Below are 19186 nucleotides of genomic sequence, written 5' to 3'. Positions count from 1 at the left end.
GGACGTTGTGGGAAAAGGTCCAACTAGGTCAATTTCAACAGGAGAAAAAGGTTTTCGGACATGGGATTGATTGTAACAAGCCAGCAGGAAGTGAAGTTGATCATTTTCGTCGTTGACGTAGAGCGAAAGAACAAACGTACTTGGCGACAGAGTTGGAAAGACCAGGCTAGAAGAAGCGACTCCTAATGCGGCTATATGTTTTGTTCACTCTCAAGTAGCCAGCTGTTGGGTCGTCGTGAAAGGCCTCGAGGACCTGCGTATGAAGCGAACGTGGAAGAATGGGAACACAGCGGTGCCCATCATAATTATAAATGTATTAGTGTAGGACGTTCCTTTCAATCTGGAATCCCCTGAGCTGTCCGCACAACCCGGCATTAGGTAGTGTGAACTTGCCGCAGAAGCCTTCAATCATGCGCTTGCAGTAGGACTCTTGCTTTTGACAGGAGGCCAACTGAGAGTAGCGAGTGGATGACACCGGGCCAGCAACTTCTATTTATGATAACGTGAGCAGACATGTAGTGTCATTGTCATGGGACGAGCCTTGAAGAGGCTCGCTCGGAGTGTGTGTGTGTATATATATATATTTTTATAAGGGCAAGAAGTGTATACTTAATAGCTCATTTTTCCATGTTTCTAACAGACAATAATGCCAAAGAATGTATAGGGAAAGCTATTAGACCCCATTGTAATGTAAATGTGAAGAAAGAAATGTGGGTGCCGGGAGCAGGAACCGAGCCTGCAACCTTCGAATAGCGCGTTCGATGCTTTACCACTGAGCTACCACGGCAACTATCCCCCAGCCACTTTATTGGGTTTATATGTGAATTTAAACGTGGGAGTGTCAGTCAGGGCCACCTGTAGCCTTGGCAGCAAGTGTGGCACACTCTTTTTATGAGCCTGTATGGCTTCACGTAGCACGTGAACTTATCACGAGCTGGCAGCTGACCAACAGTCCTTCGTATACAACCTAACGACACCAAGTCTGCCAGTACGAGACCCTCGTTAATGAATAAGGGAAAGAAGTGTGTACTTAAGGGCTCGTTTTTCCGTGTTTTGACACAATATTAATGAGATATAACAGACAATAATGCCAAATAATGTATAGGAGAAGTTCTTAGACCCGATTGTAATGTAAATGTGAAGACAGAAAAGTGGGTAAAAAGATAACTTGCTGTGAGCAGGAACCGAACCTACGACCTTCGAGTAATGCATCCTTTAAATTCTGACTAGCATTTTTGGTATGTGCATTTTATCTCGCATCCCAGATTTGTGTTCGTGTTATATTTCATTCCCTTGATTACACGAAGGTTCTGGGTTTATTTCACTGTCTCCTTCTGATCCTCAGTACAGAATATTCTGCTATTCATACTTCATGTGGTTCAAGTTTTCTTCATTGATAAAGCAAATAAACCTGCTTCGTGAATTTGATAGGACTGCTCGCTTGTCATGACCACCATCCTGAAGTTTGTGTATGAAGCGTGCCAGCACACGGCATGTGACCGACTCACTTCGTCCACCTTCAGAGCTGTCACTGTGGTATTAGAATGCTAAATGAGATATGGATAAAAATATTTATTATTGTTATTCTTAGTATTGATCATATATATGTTTATGTACAGTCATCATCGTGATAATTCATGATCGAAAAGTTCAACTTCACTTAAAAAAAAAAAAAAAAAAACTGAATTCTCTTTTGTGAACTTAGACATTTTATTTTTGCTGTTGTTGGCCATTTTATTTTGCACTGCGTGTCCACTTTATTAAAAAGCAAACAAACATGCTACAGCTGTACGCTCACAATATAGTATTTCACCATACCATACTACAGTAAACTCCTGTTTAGACAAACTCTGTTAAGACGAATTCTTGCTTAAGACGAGCAACACGGGGGTGTTTGTTTGGTTTCCTTAGACTAAATGCAAAAAAAGTCAGCTTAAAACGAAGCGCGTAACAGGCCTCTTCTGTCGAGACGAGCTCTTGCAGCGACCAACAATGATGGGGGTTCTGCTCAATTAACATTAAAGTCTTCATGAGGGCATTCAGGTGAATAAGAGAAAGCAAAATAAAAAACTTCCTGGTGCAAAGAAGCAAAGCACATCGAAAACAAATTGCAACATAGAGGGAGAAAGCAAGATCAGTGAAAAAGAGAGGTCAGCGCATGAAGCTGGTATTTCCCTTACCCCTAGCCTGTAGGTTGAGGAAAGGCTGGCTTTTTGTAAAGAAAGTAACAAAAAGCATTCATTATTTTGTATTCTCCTCAACAAAAGTACAGGAGAGAACAGAAGAACACAAGTGCTTGGCTAGAGGAGGAAATGCAAGGGAAGGGGGGGCAAAAAAAAAAACAGCCGAATGAAAGTGAAATCGGAAACCACATATGCAGCACTAGCATTCCCATCAGAGGAGTCAGATGCATTGTTATCGTCGTCACACAATAGCACCTGAGCACATGTTATGATCGGTTTGCGTTGTTTTGCATAGGGCGTGTGCGCGTCGTATCTACTAGGAGTGAAATACAGCAAATTGTGATGCGTGATTTTCATTATGAAAGTGCACGACAAAGGAAGGTCATTGTGGACTCTAATTATAGCTGCGTCGTGTCTTCTTTGTGTGCTCACAGCTTGTGATCGCAAGTAGCGTAAACAAAGATTATCAGCTGCATATCATTCAGGAAAAGTTATTGCGGGCTGAAAATAAGATAATATCCAAACCTCAAAGAAAATCTCGCAGAATTCGATAAGTAACTTGGCACATATTGGCTTTGTCAAGGTAGTGGTATGCAATGGAGGCATATCCAAAAAGACAGTAAAACAGCCTCTAAGAAGATGAGCAGCCAGAAGAATAAATTTTCTATTCTTTGAAGGAATATTGCACTTGTCTTTGCCTTTTTATCTTTTTCTAATCGTCAAAATAGGGTTGTGCTACAGTTTTGTTGTTAAAATGGGGTAGCGATTTATTCATGAACACATTCATTATGAACTTGCAAAATCAAATACTCATTAAATTCATTTAAATACTCTACTTGAAAGGATAATGTTTATCAAGCTGAGCCAAATAAATGCTTTTTCTCGTTCCTTTCTTCTTCATTATGAGCATACTTCATTTAGTGTATTCAAGCGACATATTTTGGCTTACTTGGCATGTTAGCATTTGGTTTTTGGGGGCTCTTCTGCTAAGACAAACAAATGATCGTGGTCCCTGCGAGTTTGGATTAAAAGGAGTCTACTGTATTCTATGCAATGAGCATGTGAAAATCAGTGCGAGACGAACCTCCTTCATTTGTCTCCATCACCCTTTGTTAATGACTGAAATCTGATATGTTTAGATGATGGTGCCTGAAAGGTGTTTTGCGTTTACTTCCAATGGTTTCTTGAGCTGAACATTTTCTTTATTTATGAAAAAAGGTTCATGAAGTGCGGGAAAGAAATAGCACAGGGACAGAGCATCGCATTACAAAATTAAAATGCTTCCAATTCGGTTTATTGTGGTGAGTACAGACTACTGTTTTTAAGCAAGTTACTCTATTCTTACACACTGGATTCAAATTTGACCACATACGTCTTTTTTACTTTTTGGTATTGATTCTCCCAATTTTTTTCCGTGATTTTAGTACTGAATGACCGAAGTTTGTTCATGTAAACTAAGTCTTGTACTGACAATAAAAGTAGGCACCTTTGCTTTACTACTTGCTTTTTCCTTGTCACAATAAAAATTGCTACTTAAAACATTTAATCAGACCAATATCCTTATATTTTTTGACAGATTATAAGTGAGAGATGATACTAGTTATGTACATTTACACATTCTTAAGAAATGTAATAAAATTACATGCATAGAAGAATAAATTGAGAAGCTTTATATTTGTTGAGTGCCTAACATATCAAGCCAATACAAATGCCGAGGAGGTAATAATAGTAATTGCTGTGTTTTTATGCGCTCGAACCACCCTGTGATTATGAGGCAGACACACATTATCTGTGCACTCCATATTAAATTTTGACCACCTGAGGTTCTTGAACGTGTACCTAAATCTTAGTGCACAAAGGTTCTTTGTATTTTGCCCCAATCGAAGCACAGCCGCCAGAGCTAGGAATCGCACCTGAACCCTTGAGCTCAATAACGTGATATCCTATGCGCTAAGCTACCACGGTGGGTTGCCAAGGATGTCATGAAGGAAGATCACCTCTGCTTTATTTTTTTGTGACTAGCAAAATATACAGCACTAGTGCATAATTAGGGTCTTCATGCTCTCATGACTCTGTTGCACCTAGAACTTACACTTTTACCGTATAATGATGACCATGACTTGGAACCTAAGGCAGTGCTGAAATGATAAGACAATCACAGTGGCGATTCAACTTGAAAGAATCTGTGCTCTTTGAGTGGAAGAGCGTTGGAAGTGCGGGCCGGTTCGACAGACATATTTGTAACATTAAATCACATATTAATTTACACAGACAAGCTGTCCTTGAAACTCGCAGAGTGTGACGCCTGGTAGAATTCTACGCTTCTGCTGCGCAATATTATGATAATGTGACTGTTCGCACTTTGTGACACCCGTGTATACGGTTTTCTTAAACAATTTTAAACACTGTGATAGAACGCCTTCTTGTCATACCGAAGGCCTGAGTTCTATTCTACCTCAATCCCATAGTTTTTATTCTTTGTATTCATCACATTTTTTTTTGCTCATGGACAATTATTTTTCACTCACACACAACTAACGACACCGGCGCTGACATTGACTCAGGAATTTGTGCGGCACAGCCTCAACATCACATTACTGTTGTTCCTATGTTTCATATTTTTTGTTAGCTTCAGGCCAGGGAGATTGATGTTCTTCATTTGTACATTGTCTCAGTTCACACGATTACCTGTGTAGTGGCCTGATTGTGCCAATATATTTAAAGAATTTTAAAAATTATTTTGAAATGTTTGCTTGAACATTGGTGCAAGGATGCCATTTAATGTGTTGTACAGCTGCATGCGTTTGGAGGCTCTGCTACATCTGACTAAAGTTCTTCAATTGTACCAGTAGTGAAACTGTGTTCCAGGACCCTTATATTTCCATGGCAAACTCCACAGGACCCTGCAGATTGTCGCCCCGTCTGGGAAAAGCAATACGGAACACAAGTCACGCTTCCACATTTGATTTTCACAAGCTGCTCAACACCGCACACAATGCTGATATCGTTGCGAGTGTTTAATAGTCAATTTTTTTGTCAACAGATGGTGTAACAATCAGCAAATGTCATTTCAGCCAATTGTATATCCAGATTTCTATACATGGGACCTATGGAGAGTTTTGCAATTCCTACGATGAAGAGCTCTGCATCTGACAGGATCTCTGTACTGCCAAGTTCTGAAGTGTTGTTTTGAAAAAAAAAGATCTCCTTTTCCTAATAGGGTGACATTTAGCTTGTCAAGCACGAAACTCAGTCTTGCAATAGTGACATTTCTGGGTCAGAGCACTGCACCTGTTCTTTCGTGGAAAAGAATGCAGACTGGTTAGGCAACCACTATTGCCCTGAAGTACTTAGGTTATGCTCATACTCATACTAAATGTCATGCTCATACTGGCATCACTGTCACATTTGATCATGAGCTGCACTGATTTGGATTGAATTTCTTGAATATGATAGGCTCCAGGTATGTAAGCTAGTAAAGCCAATCACTCTTGAGGAACTTGATCCCGATCTGGCCTAATCACGATCAACAGCACACCTTGCGACATCAGTATCCTACATAAAAGCCTTGCAACTATCATAAAACCTTGAGTAAGCACCCTCCCTTCCTCTTTTACTTTTCTTTTTATCTGTTCTCCTCAACAGAATCCTGAAGCAGTGGTTTTTAGGAACCCAAGTTCGGAGAGTTATTAATATGTGCACAATTTCTTAGTACTGTCACGGCCGCTGGATAAAAAACAATGTGGTACTGTTATGACTCACAGTCGTTGACACCCTATGAGAAGTCTACCAGGAATGTGTTCCTATGACCCAACACACCTGGATCTTCCAACAGAACAAACTCCCAGCAGCGGGAAGTGCCACAAACGGAAAAGACTGTTGCAAGTTCTGACGCACAGTGAGCCAATGTCCAGGCCGATTTTTCCTCCACAATGGCTTGTCTGGGGCAGGCTACGCTGCTGAACGGCCTCGTAGGTCTTGACAAGAGTGATTAAGTCGACGTAAATCCTTTTATACCCTTGAAACGATAGCCGGCGGCAGCAACTCATCCATCAGCTTGTCCCTATGGACCCCGCCTTGAGCGTTACTGATTGGAGGAACTTTGTGTCAGTGCATTCAACGACTTATCTGTGACTGTGTTATTGCCTGGTGCCATGGTGGGTGGTGTTGTGTGTGTGACTGGGTTCAATCAAGAAGGATAAGTTCGACTGAGGGGTAAAAACGACGGTGCTAAGTGGGAGAAGACGCTCTGCACCTAGGTTTAACGGTCTACTCACCACACTTGTGGCTTTCGGGCCTCGGATTAACAGGCTTATTCACCACGCTTGTGGCCCTTGAACTGTTACCTTTTTATGATGTAAATAGTTTTATAAGAAGGGTCAGTAAACCAGTTTGTTTTTTGTTTTCCCAACTTGTTAGCATCGCTTCCTCAATCTAGAGACTCGCCTTGCTACCAAAAAGAGTTTGGTCTGACACAATCCTAACGTCTCAACAACAGATGTCAGCGGAAATGTGGCGGTAAATCTTGGGCACAGTTGTACTTTTATAGTGTGATGCGTCAGGGTTGCATTCTGAGTTTTTACAAATTATCAGAACGTTTGAAGAGCTTCATTTCCCGTTGTCATAGCACCTGAAAATTCAAGCAAAGATTCCCTCTAATTCAGTAAAAAGAGTAAATGCATGTACGATATTCAATAAGTTTATTGTTCGATGTCGCCCACGCCCCCACAAGCTCTTGCTTGACAAAAAGTGACAGGCATTCCTCAATCATTTTATGGCTTTTCGAGAAATGATATTTCAAATACTTTTTATTTTTTCTTGCTTTTTATGTATACATGAGCAGCGTTATGGTGTTAGCTTAAGTTTTGTTCTCATTGATATCCATGATTTTGTTCAAACTGCTCATCTGTGCACTGAACTTCAAAAGATATTATTACCTGAAGGGGGTGAAGGAGACATGAAATAGTGAAAGAAAAATAGCTAGGGCATGGTGTTCAATCAGCAGAATTATATAAAAGAGCTGAGGAGTGCCAAGTTAGCACGTTCCACTGTGCACAGCCAAGGTTTAAAGAAAAGAACAGTGTTTGTTTGTCAGGATGTCAAGCAAAGAAAACAAAATTTTACTCATGGCTGTCTTTTGTGTGTTCCTTGGCGGCAAGAGACATAGCAGTTTACATGTGAATTAATGTTAGTTTATCAATATTTAAGACACTTCTAAAGCTTGATGCAGTGGATATTTGACGAAGAATTTCATATGCAGAAGTACACTGGATATATATGTGAACTAAATCGAGAGTGTAAACAAAGAGGGACCGGAGGCTACTTAGATTCATCAGAGATACAGTAGACAACGTGTACCTTGTCACTTAAGTTCATTGGATGATAATACTAAAGCCAAGGCAGGTAACAAAATATTTGAGAAATGTGTTCTCTACGGACCACGCACACCTGAAATGTGAAATGCCTCAGGTACTTGTATTTGGCAGTATATTTGTGGATGTGAAGTTCCTCAAGTTCTCTGCTTGTCAGCATTGTCAACATCTAATGTCCCGATGTGTTTTGTAGTCATGGTGCATCATATATGGGTATGCACCACTAAAATTGGGATAACCCCACTTCTCGCCACTGGTCCATGAAAACTAAGAAAAGGCAACAATTGGCCCAAAAAATAGCCAGCATCATTTGTTATCATCATCATTATCATTATCAGCCTGACTACGCCCACTGCAGGACAAGGGCCTCTCCCACGTTCCGCCAGTCAGCTCGGTCCTGTGCTTGCTGCTGTCGCTTTACACCCGCAAACTTCCCAATCTCATCTCCCTACCTAACTTTCTGTCTCCCCTAACTCGCTTGCCTTCTCTGGGAATCCCGTCAGTTACCCTTAATGACAAGCGGTTATCCTGCCTATACGCTACATGCCCAGCCCATGTCCATTTGTTCTTCTTCATTTCAACTATGATATCATTAACCCCGGTTTTTTCCCTGATCCACTCTGCTCTCTTCTTGTCTCTTAAAGTTACACCTATCATTTTCCTTTCCATCGCTCACTGCGTCATCCTCAACTTAATAAGAGCCCTCTTTTTATGGCTTTAGGTTTCTGCTCCATAGGTAATCGGCAAGACGCATGTGTTGTGTATGTTCCCCTTGAGAGATAGTGCCAATCTACCAGTCATGATTTGAGAATGCTTGCCGAATGTACTACACCCCATTCTTATTCTTCTAGTTGTTTCAATCTTATGGTTCGGCTCCGCGGTTACTACCTGTCCTCAGTAGACATACTTTTTTACAACTTCAAGTGGACTGCTACCTATATTGAAGTGCTGAACCTCTTCCTAGGTAGCTTAAAGGGGCCCTGCAACAATTTTTGAGTATAGTCAGATAATGCTGCCGATCGATAGTAAAGGCTTCCGACAACACGCGAGCCAAATATTATAGCACAGCACACGGTCTGGAATTCGCAATGAATTATCAAAGTCAGCTAAAAATTGCATTCTCTTCTCTCGACAAATCACGTAAGACACTCAAAAACTACGCCTAAAAAGCCCATCTATCAGCCATAGGCTGATTTGAACATGGCGCGCTCGGTCGTTACAGCGATCACCACGGGAGGCCATGACTTGCTCACGCGTGCGCGTGCGATCACACTAAAAAAGCCGCGCATTTGAAGAAAAAAAAAAAAGTGCTCAAGGCCACGAGGGGCACCTGACGTATTTTCTTTGTGCCTGCCATCCCTCCCTGCCTAGCTTCCGGCACTTTCGTCTGGACAAGAGAAGAGAGTGCAATTGCAGCATGCGACAAACCTTTGTAACTCTACTCGCACTGGACCGATTCTTAAAAGTTTTGCGGCGTGGAATTCGTGAGGCCATAAGCTCTTCCAGTAAATTCTTTCTATGGCTACTTGAAAAAGTGGTTCAGGGCCAAGCGGTCACTTTCAGTTAGATGTTGACTGCATTTGTTTTTGTGGAGTTCGAATAGTTTCAATAGCAAATATTCTTGTGCAAATTGAATCGAATATCAAACACTATTTGAAAATTGTTTGATATTTTAAATACTTGCACAATGTGCGTAATTCTGCCCTAAACTGTCCTGTTTCTATTCGGGAGTTTTGTACTTTCTCGAGAAAGGAATCTACCTGGTCTTGCACATTTTGTTTAGTAAAGCTAGGTTTTAGGGCAACTTGAATTTGTTACTTCCCTAAGCAGTCCTTTTTCGATCCGTGAGTTTTGTACTTTCTCGAAAAAGGAATCTGCCTGGTCTTGCACATTTGTTTAGTAAAGCTAGGTTTTAGGGCATCTTGAATTTTGTTACTTCTCTATACTCCTATTAATAGTAAGTGTTGCTGTGTTTAACTGAGCAGCTTGTGTGGCAATTATCTGCTGTTGCGCACCTGCATGAAATAACAAGGGAAGTAAGAGCTCTTGTTTAAAATCCTTGTTCACTAAACGGTAAATTTTGTGGAAACCAAAATGTTAATAATTTCGCCATTCACTAGAATGCAACAGCCCTGTGCGTAAACTATGAGGGTCTAGATGTGATGTGATGTACTTTAGGGGTTGGGATTCTGCTGTTGTGTTTCTAGTAAAGATTTACTTCCCAAACGAACTAAATATCCCCGATTTCTTGATTTTCTGCATTTATTGAGTCGGTGCAGTTGTCAACGCAAGTTTACAGACTGAGCAAGTGGAAGCTAAATTGCCTTTCTGTGCCACCTAAAGGTGCGCCATCCAGAGTCGACCGTAGTTCTGGGCCAGAAATGGGTCTTCTTGTTATACATTGGTATATTAGTCCTCAACTGCCGTGCAGCACTTTGTTAGTTGGCCGATTTCGTGCAATCCGCTCATCTGTAGCATGAGCTTCACACTTTTACAGAATCAAAGCCACCACAGAACTCTTTGAACGGTATGCTGTTGGGTATATATCACTTTGTGATGAAAATTGCGACTGATAACAGTTATGCTGACAAAGTGCTCTCAAGACAGAAACATGCAGTCGCGGCTGCTGAAGAGCACATTGTGTTGACAAGTGAAAGGTTTAAAATATTTGTGCCTAGTGAGAAAATAGCCTGGCAGTCGATTAAGGGATAATTCATTCCTAGGTGTAGCGCTGCTGCGATTGCCACTTAGTGGAAATATTGTGAAAAGACTGTTTGCCACATGCTCATGGGATCCATAAACTTTTGTCGTTGACTGTGCATATGGTTACTGTAGTGATAAACAGCATGCTTAGAATATGTAATACTGTTTTAAAGCATTAACAATAACTTTTAGTTTTTGTAATTGCAGCCAAATCATATTATAACTAGATAACTAGTTGCATTTGACACAAAAATGAGTTCGGTGTATTAGAAAATTCATTATAAAGGTATATTTGTACCACTCTATGAATGGCAGAACTGTTCTTCATTTACTTAATTATAAGAGATGACTCGATATAAACATATATCTTTAACATTGTCTATGACAGGGCTATTCATTGTTTGCTTCGTTACGAGCAGTAATTCATTATGGCCAGTAGATTGCTATATTTTGGTTTCACTACATTCTCTTGCACTGCAGGCCTCACTGCTTTGGTGGCAGGAGCTGCTGAGTCATGGCTGCCAACATCTGGCAGGATGCGCTGAACGCTGGTAAGCGTTGTTTCGTTTAGGAGTATGCACAAGTTTTTACCTCACTTGCAGTTTTTCGCGTGGTTTGCTGCTTGTCTCTTGGCACACTGGCCTCACCATGCTGTCGCTTGATTACACCTTTACGTGTAACTCTTTATGTGTAATGTCTGTTGGCCAAGTTTGAAGTTTTATGTTCTTAATACCGCGTGTGTGTACTTGTACTTTTTGTCTTACTTTTCTCCTGTGCTGCACTCTGTGGCCTCGCGTGCTGTACTTGGAAGTGGCACTAATGCTTTCGCCGCTCTGCACTTTGTCTCACACCAGTTACTGCACAAGGTTGGTGTATTTTCATACTATACTGCTGCCACCAGTGCATTTTCTTGGTCTGTTCAGAATTTGACTGTTGTTAGTTTCATGCAGCATAATTAAAGAGCCTAGCAGTATGTCAAAGATTAAAGACTAAAAGAATTAGTACTGCATCCACTTAAAGTCGTTGCAGTCTTTTCACTTCCCGCATATAACAACTTTGCATGTTTGTGTGGGCACTTTCACCTCTTTGTGGTCTATTTGCTTCAATTCCGCAGTTCCCACATTTTGGTGCAGTGTTTTCACCTGTTTGTTTTTGGTTCTGCATTTCACTTATTTTTCAAGTGCACATTATATTATTGCATTAACAGTAGATATTAAGACTACAATTATTTGAAATAAATGTGGATAAGTTATGATTGGCTCATTACGTACAGTTACTGGATGAAGGGCAAGATAATTGAGGTATCAATTCACTGTCAGAGAAATCGCATATCTGCAAGAATAACACTTTATGAACAGCTTGTAAAGCTTTTGTCATTAATCTTTATCATGTGCCTTTCTGTTTTTTATCTGCCACCTCAGCACCTATGTTGTGTGCCTTTTTCTAGGTGTCCCATTTGTGTGCTGTTTGAAGGTGTACAGGTTTCAGCAAAAGTGCACAGACCACAAGATCATGTGGGAGAATGTATCGAAGCGCCATCTGACGCGGTGCTTTCTGTCAAGAGTACCACTGAGGCAGCAGTGCCCATGGGCGTCCCGTAATGTCAGGTGGCCTCTTGAGTTGCTTTGTCTGACGTTATGGCGCTCGTAGACAGAACGTCAATTGAGTGTCTCTCATTGCTCCATCACATCTGTGCTTTTATTTTACGTAAGGGCTGCAGTGGGGACAGGCTTTGAGCGCCTGGCATGCATAGTTTTTTACACCAGTTAATTAGCTGCACTAAGCATAGCTAGCATTGTATAACCAAATACTAGTATAAACAAAGTTTTGATGCAATGTGGAGTAACCAGAAAACTCAGCACAGCTTTAGTTTGCTGTAGTTAGCCAAGTTAAGATGAGCCTAGTTGAGTCAAGGTAAGCGTAACCAAATATCATTAAACAAAGTTGAGCATAGTATCTCTTTATTTAGTTGAGTATAATCGAGTCTAAGTTAGCCAAACCTAATTGAGGCCATTTAATTAATTCAAGTCAAATTCCCCATGAGCCCTTGGTAACCAAGGTTGATGACATGCTAATTACTCCTGTCCTAGCTGACCCTAACTAAGCTCAGTTGAGTTCAATCAGTGATGATAAAGACTAGGCATAATTGGAACTAATTAGGTAGTGTAACATCTAACCTCATGCACCCGAGGTACTTGCATATCATTTGATAAAACTATGCCTGTTAAGTGGAGACAAAATAAGTGTAGGCACATGTGATTAAACATAGTGTAACGTGAGATTACCTAACACCACCCGAACTAATCTCAAATAGTTCAAGCAATTGTAGTCAAATTCTCAGTAAAGCTAGTGAAGCCACCCTCACAAAGATACTAGTTAGCAGTGACCCTGTTGATACTAATCAAATTCAATTAAGTGTAATTAGTACTATTTAGACTTAGCTTAACTTAATTAGGATCAACTTGGTCAACGGCAATCAATATCTTAGTAAGCATGGCTGCGAGAGCCCAGATGCTTCAGTGGAGCTCTTGACAGCAAGCGTTGTAATGTCAGATGGTGCATCGATGCATTCTGCCACGGGATCTCGTGGTGTGTGTACTTTTGCTCACACTTGCACATGGCTGTAGGGGAGCACAGGCGTGTCGCGATACCCCTCCCAGGCCATGTCCCCAGCTGAGTGTCATGATGGCTGTTTTTCCAGAGCGTGCAGCCAGCGCGTACGAGAGAGCACTAGACGAAGAAAGTGTGCTAGTTGCCCTGGGTGATATGAAGGCGTCACCCAACGGAGATGGCACTGCCCCCCTGGTGGATGAGAGTGGCTGCGTCTATCTCAGTGGCTCCAGGCGCAAGGTGGACTTTGTGTTGGCCTACTCTCCGGCCAAACACCAGGCCATCCGGGATATTTTCGAGGAGGAGCTCAGCAAGGCAGGCCTGGTGCTCGAGCACGTCCCACAGGCAAGTCTGTGTGATGAGCACGCCATTGTGAATGATGGCTGCAGTTGTCAATTTTCAGTTTTATATATAGTAGTTTGAAGAGCATTAAGTTTGGCTAGTTGGTTGATTTTCATTCCCCCCAACCCCCAAATTTTGATGGTGAGGGGTGCTTTGGCAAAAAAATAATAAAAATTAGTGTTATACTGATATAGTAAAGAACTTCAGCGGAGTGCCCCTTCCAATATACACACAGTCGCACACACACACATAGTGTAGACCCCTTATAACGTAACTGCTTATAGGGCAGGAATGATTACAATGCGGTTTTTTTAGACTCCAATAGAACCGCATGTATATGCATACCGCTTATTGTGTAGTTCCTTAAAATGAGAGACCGATTATGATGTGGTTGCCAGAAAATCTTCGTAACAATCGCAGTAGCGAATGCGCATGTGAAAGGAGGTCCGCTGAGTGCACTGTAGGAGACGAGTAACGAGGTTGTTACGGAGGCGATGCGGAGTAAACAAACGAAGGGCGGAGGAAAGAAAAGGAAAAACAAAGTCACAGCTTTGCCTCAAAGGCGAAGCAATGAACGCGATAGCAACAAATTAGAAGATCACGCGTAGAATGGAAAACAGATCAAAACGTGCCCCGCGTTTCTCACACAGAAATGATGCACAAAATGTACTCACAGGTACGGATGCATGCTTATCCTGAACGTCATCAGAATAAGCATCTCAATTGTTACTTTGCTGTATCTGAAAAGCGCACTCTTTTCTCAAACAGAGACTGCAATGACTGCAGTGGCCTTTGTGCGCCCGGTAACTACAGCAGAGTCGTTCCAGGTAAAGCCGAAGGCCAGCCAAGACGTACGATCCTTTCCTCCTCCTTACCATGAGATAAGGGCACGCAAGCATAGAGTTAAGGGCGCGTGAGGGAGCGTCGCGCCCATTTTGTAAGCGTTTTAAAGTACGTGTGGGAGATTAAAGCGCGGGCCGCCGCGCGATGTGGTGACGCGTGCTCATTGCACTATCTTGCTGGTAGTGCTGAAAACACCATTCCGCCCGAGATGCCCTTCAGCAGCGGTGTGTGGTATATATTGTCATGGTGTGAGAGTAGGCTGGGGGTAGAAATATATTTACAGATTGTACACGGAGTACACAGTGTCCTTGAACTAAGATGGCGGAGTGGCAACAACAACATGAGCTTTTGTTCAATCGTCATCTTTGTCGCCTTTATGGTGCATTCGGTGATGTTAATGATGACTTGTATCATATAGCCGTCGCCGGTGAAAGCGCCGTCTCGGTGCATAAGAAAGCATGCGATCCTGGGCTGAGAAGTACGGCTTAAGGCGGGAGACGTGTACAATATCAATGGACGGCAGAGACGATGAGGATGAAGTGTCCGAGGAGGCGATGTCATAGGTGACCTCTGTCAGTGGGCGCAAGACTTTGTAAGGCCCGTTGTAGCGAGCGAGGAGCTTCGAGGACAGGCTGACGTGACAGGAGGGAGTCCAGAGCAAGACCAACGATCCTGGGGAGTAAGAAACAGCTCTATGACGGCTGTCGTAGCGTTCCCTTTGCGATAGCTGCGAGGCAGAAAGGCGATCCCGGGCAATCTGGCGGGCCGCTCGAGCCCGAGTAGTTGCATCGTGAGCGTACTCGGTAGGAGTGTCAGTATGCGACGGCAGAAGAGTGTCAAAAGGCAACGTGGAGTGATGGCCGTACAAGAGATAAAAAGGAGAAAAGCCAGCGGTGTCTTGTCGTGACGAGTTGTAGGCAAACATCACGTAAGGCATAGTGGCATCTAAATCATGATGATCTGCGGAGACATACATAGCTAGCATTGTCGTCAGTGTGCGGTTAAGGCACTCAATAAGTCCATTTGTTTGCGGGAGGTAGGCAGTGATGAGTTTATGACGGGTGGAACACGAGCGAAGAATGTTGTCCACGACCTTGGAGAGAAATGAACGGCCACGGTCGGTCAGCAGTTGACGCGGGGCTCCATGGTGGAGAATAACGTCATGAAGGAGAAAGTCCGCAACATCAGCAGCACAGCCTGCTGGTAGCGCTCGTGTGATGGCAAAGCGTGTCGCGTAGTCTGTTGCCACCATTACCAACTTATTCCCACTCAGAGACGTTGTAAATGGTTCAATGAGATCGAGGCTGACGCGGTAGAACGGGTCTGTTGGAATGTCGATAGGCTGAAGTGGGCCAGGTGGTGCCAATGAAGGATGCCTGCGGTGCTGGCAAGACTCACAAGATGCAACGTATCGGCGCACAGAGCGGTAAAGGCCGGGCCAGAAGAATCGACGCCGTACGCGATGATACGTGCGGGCTGCTTTGAGATGTGCAGCAGTTGGGGCATCATGAAGTTGTTCGAGCACAGTAGAACGGAGTGTTGCAGGAACTACCAAAAGAAGTTCTGAGCCTTCAGTGCTTAAAGCACCGATAGAGAATTCTGTCATGAAGCGTGAACAGGCGAAGGGAAGAATCTGAGGTGTCAGAAGCTGACCACAATTAGCATGATAGACCGCAAATTGGCATCACTGAGTTGTTTGCTACGTATGTCCGCGAAATCAGAAATGGCGAAGACACAGGCATCAGAATCGTGCGCTGACAGGTCAGGGGGATCGACGGGATGGCGAGATAGACAGTCAGCATCCCGGTGCATTCGGCCAGACCTGTAGGTCACGTCAAAGCTATATTCCTGCAGCTTTAAAGCCCAACGACTCAGGCGACCAGAAGGATCTTTGAGGGAAGACAACCTGCACAGGGCATGGTGATCCGTGATGACCGGAAAGGGGCGGCCGAACAAGTATGGTAGGAATTTTCCAACTGCCCATACAAGAGCGAGGCACTCGCGCTCAGTGATGGAAAACTTGCACTCGGATGGGGAGAGGAGGCGACTTGGGTAGGCGATTACACGATTTGGCCTTGTTGCCGCTGGGCGAGGACAGAGCCTATACTGTGTCCGCTGGCGTCGGTGCGAACTTCAGTTGGCGATGAAGGATCGAAATGACCTAAGATGGGTGGGGAAGTGAGCAACGCAGTAAGTCAGCGAAACGAATTGGCTTGCTGGGGACCCCAAGAAAACGGCGTGTCCTTCTTCAGTAGCTGTCTCAAAGGATGAGCAATTTCGGCGAAGTTGTGGACAAAACGTCGGAAATAGAAACAGAGGCCCGCACCTCCACCAAAATGTCACGGGGTGAGAGTTGGCAGAGGATAGAAATATATTTACAGATGGTACACGGAGTACACAGTGTCCTTGAACCAAGATGGCGGAGTGGCAACAACAACACGAGCTTTTGTTCAATCGTCATCTTCGTCACCTTTATGGTGCATTCGTTGATGTTAATGATGACTTGTATCAATATAAATAGCTTTCCGTTTGAATGGTGAAGGACGTGCACCTCGGTGGCTTAGTGTTCAACGCCTCGCTTTCAAGACGCAGCAATCCCACGTTTGATTTTGCGCGCCGGAGTCACTTCATGGATTTTTTTCTTTTCCGCATTTTCACACACACACACACACACACACACACACACACACACACACACACACACACACACACACAAACACACACACATGTGCGCACGTATGCACGCACATGCTCACACACACACGGTCAAGTAGATCCTCTGTGAGCAGTCGCAACGTGGTTTATTTCGACGTTTCGGCCTAGAGTCTGGTCTTCATCTGGATTCCTGATGAAGGCCAGACTCTATGCCGAAACGTCGAAATAAACCACGTTGTGACCGCTCACGAAGGATCTACTTGACTGCTTGCAACGCTACGGCCACTCAACCACCATGCCTATATATATATATGTGTGTGTGTGTGTGTGTGTGTGTGTGCGTGCGTGCGTGCGTGCGTGTGTGTGTGTGTGTGTGTGTGTGTGTACACACACACAGACACACACACACACATATATGCGGTGAGGGACGTCGACGTCGACGCCGGTGTCAAAATACAGCCGAGAGTGTCCTGTTCATATAATTGCTATCGCAATAAAAAGACCCTTGCACACTGCGCGAACTCGTTGAGGGTGGTTGCCTTGGCGACGGATCAAACGAGGGATGAGCCTTTGCTCTGGCTCCGATGCAGATTAGCGTTGCTAACCTGGCTCAATCCGGCCGCGCATGGCTCAACATGGCACGTGCGATCCCGTCCTTGTCAACTGTGCTTAACAGTTTCCTGTCGGGAAAAGCATCGTCGTTATGGTGCGTGCTATAGATATCGCGTTTGCTACCTCGTCCGTAAATTTAAAACCTTTTGCGGCTTTGTGACACGAGTTTTTGTCTTTGCTGCCAGCGCGCTGTTTTACGTATAATCTTGGCGAGTTTTCGTCATTGCTGATTTTCCGGCCGGGAAAACAAACTTCCTATGACTCTCGCTATTCTTGATTCAGTGCTTGAGTGTGGTCTTTTTGATGCCGAATCTTCATGTCTTGGACAAACTTCCTGTGACGACGTACCAAACGGCAGGCTTTTTCTTTTAAAACATTCAGTGCAACTGGTAAGAGCTAGCCACATCTGCAAATATGCACACTGCGCCTCAAGGGGATGTGGACCCTGCGGCATTTTTCTCAAGTTTTGTAGAAGCATTTATGCAAACTCTTGTGTCTGGTTATTCATGCCCTGTGTTTTTAAAAAAGGGAGCACAAATAACCATGCCATAAATTTTAGTGAAAGATACAACATACGATAAAACTACATGCTTACACATCACTTACACAACTCTCGTAGGAGGTTCCACATGAATTCTTTCCTTTTGTTACATTGATGATTCGGGTTACCATGGTTGTTCATGCAGAAAATGTTAAACAAAACAAAGGGAATGAAGTTAATTCACTGCGTTTACACATTTTCAACTCATAATTTCTCTTTAGTTTGTGTAATGAGCTGTATAATACGCCTTGCAGAATCCGAGTGGCCTGTGCTTTGTGAAGATCCATGCACCTTGGGAAGTGCTGAGCTGCTTTGCTGAGATCATGCGCCTCAAGATGCCCGTCAAGGAGGTACTGCAGCATTGACTGCGTTGTTTCATGCTACGCAAAGGTGGTGGGAACACGTGCTAGTATTTCGACGTTTAGATGAGCGGATGATGGTTCCAATTTGTCAGTCTTGCTTGCTGTTAAAATCCTGGCAACTGCTATGTTTTGGTGAACGTAAGGTTGCGGGTCCAGTTTTCAGATGCTGAAACCACACGTTGATATGGACGTAATAACACCTGTATATATGCTCAGGTTTACACGTGTGCTAAATATAATCCCTGGTCGTCAAAATTAGTTTAAAAACCTCCTATTGCATTTGCTCTTATACAGTTTCCCGTACCCACGAAACAACTTCGCACTTTTTTTTAAACTTCTTATTGCTATTAATCCCTTGACACACATTATGGGCACAAAAACAGTCATGATGCGACACTTAACTATACAATAATTTGTCAATATTGCCCTTATTTGTTTGTGAAAAACATTAACCCATTTGCGACCGTTGACAAGTGTAGTCGTCATGAGATTTCCTAACAAAGTGACCGATCTCGTCACAAGATTTTCTAACAAAATGACTTACTGGTCCCACACTAAACTGATGAAAACTGCACTAATGTATTTATGTTTATGCTAGATGACTGCACTGGATGAGGTGGGAACATTCCTGATTCAACTTTTATTTTATTGCCAGTTTTCGGTTACTTTTATGCGGTAAAGTCACCTTTGAGTTATGTTTTTGTAGACGATTAGTGGAACAAAAAAAAACACCATTGAATTTTCCAAAAAGGCATCGCTTTATGCAGAAAAGAAAGCTCACTGATTGAGCGGAAAGAATTTTGCACATCTTTTTTTTTTTTTTTTTTGTCGTGAAAGGTTTAAGGCCATAAGGACATCAAAGAAAATGCAAGGTAGAGATGGACTTTGTGAATACACGTAGCATTTTTGAGGACGGTAAACTTCATAAATTGTCCGTTATTGACAGCTGCATGGAAAATTACA

The 19186-nt window shown here is 43.1% G+C and overlaps 1 protein-coding gene across 3 annotated transcripts in view; it reads left to right on the top strand.

Annotated features, from left to right (window-relative positions):
- Window positions 1–19186, top strand: part of LOC119163993 (anoctamin-2-like) — a 47030-nt gene that overhangs the window by 2262 nt on the left and 25582 nt on the right. For all 3 annotated transcript variants that reach the window (XM_075870827.1, XM_075870826.1, XM_037416086.2), the window contains exons 2-4: window positions 10739–10809; window positions 12960–13213; window positions 18116–18211. In XM_075870827.1, coding sequence (XP_075726942.1) covers window positions 10773–10809; window positions 12960–13213; window positions 18116–18211 — 387 coding nt within the window. In that variant the 5' untranslated portion in view covers window positions 10739–10772. The remainder of the gene's footprint in view (window positions 1–10738; window positions 10810–12959; window positions 13214–18115; window positions 18212–19186) is intronic.

This window comes from Rhipicephalus microplus, chromosome 8, assembly GCF_043290135.1.
Source record: "Rhipicephalus microplus isolate Deutch F79 chromosome 8, USDA_Rmic, whole genome shotgun sequence".
NCBI lineage: Eukaryota > Metazoa > Arthropoda > Arachnida > Ixodida > Ixodidae > Rhipicephalus > Rhipicephalus microplus.
The sequence above is the reverse complement of the archived record's forward strand: the minus strand, read 5'-3'. Positions and strand labels throughout refer to the sequence as shown.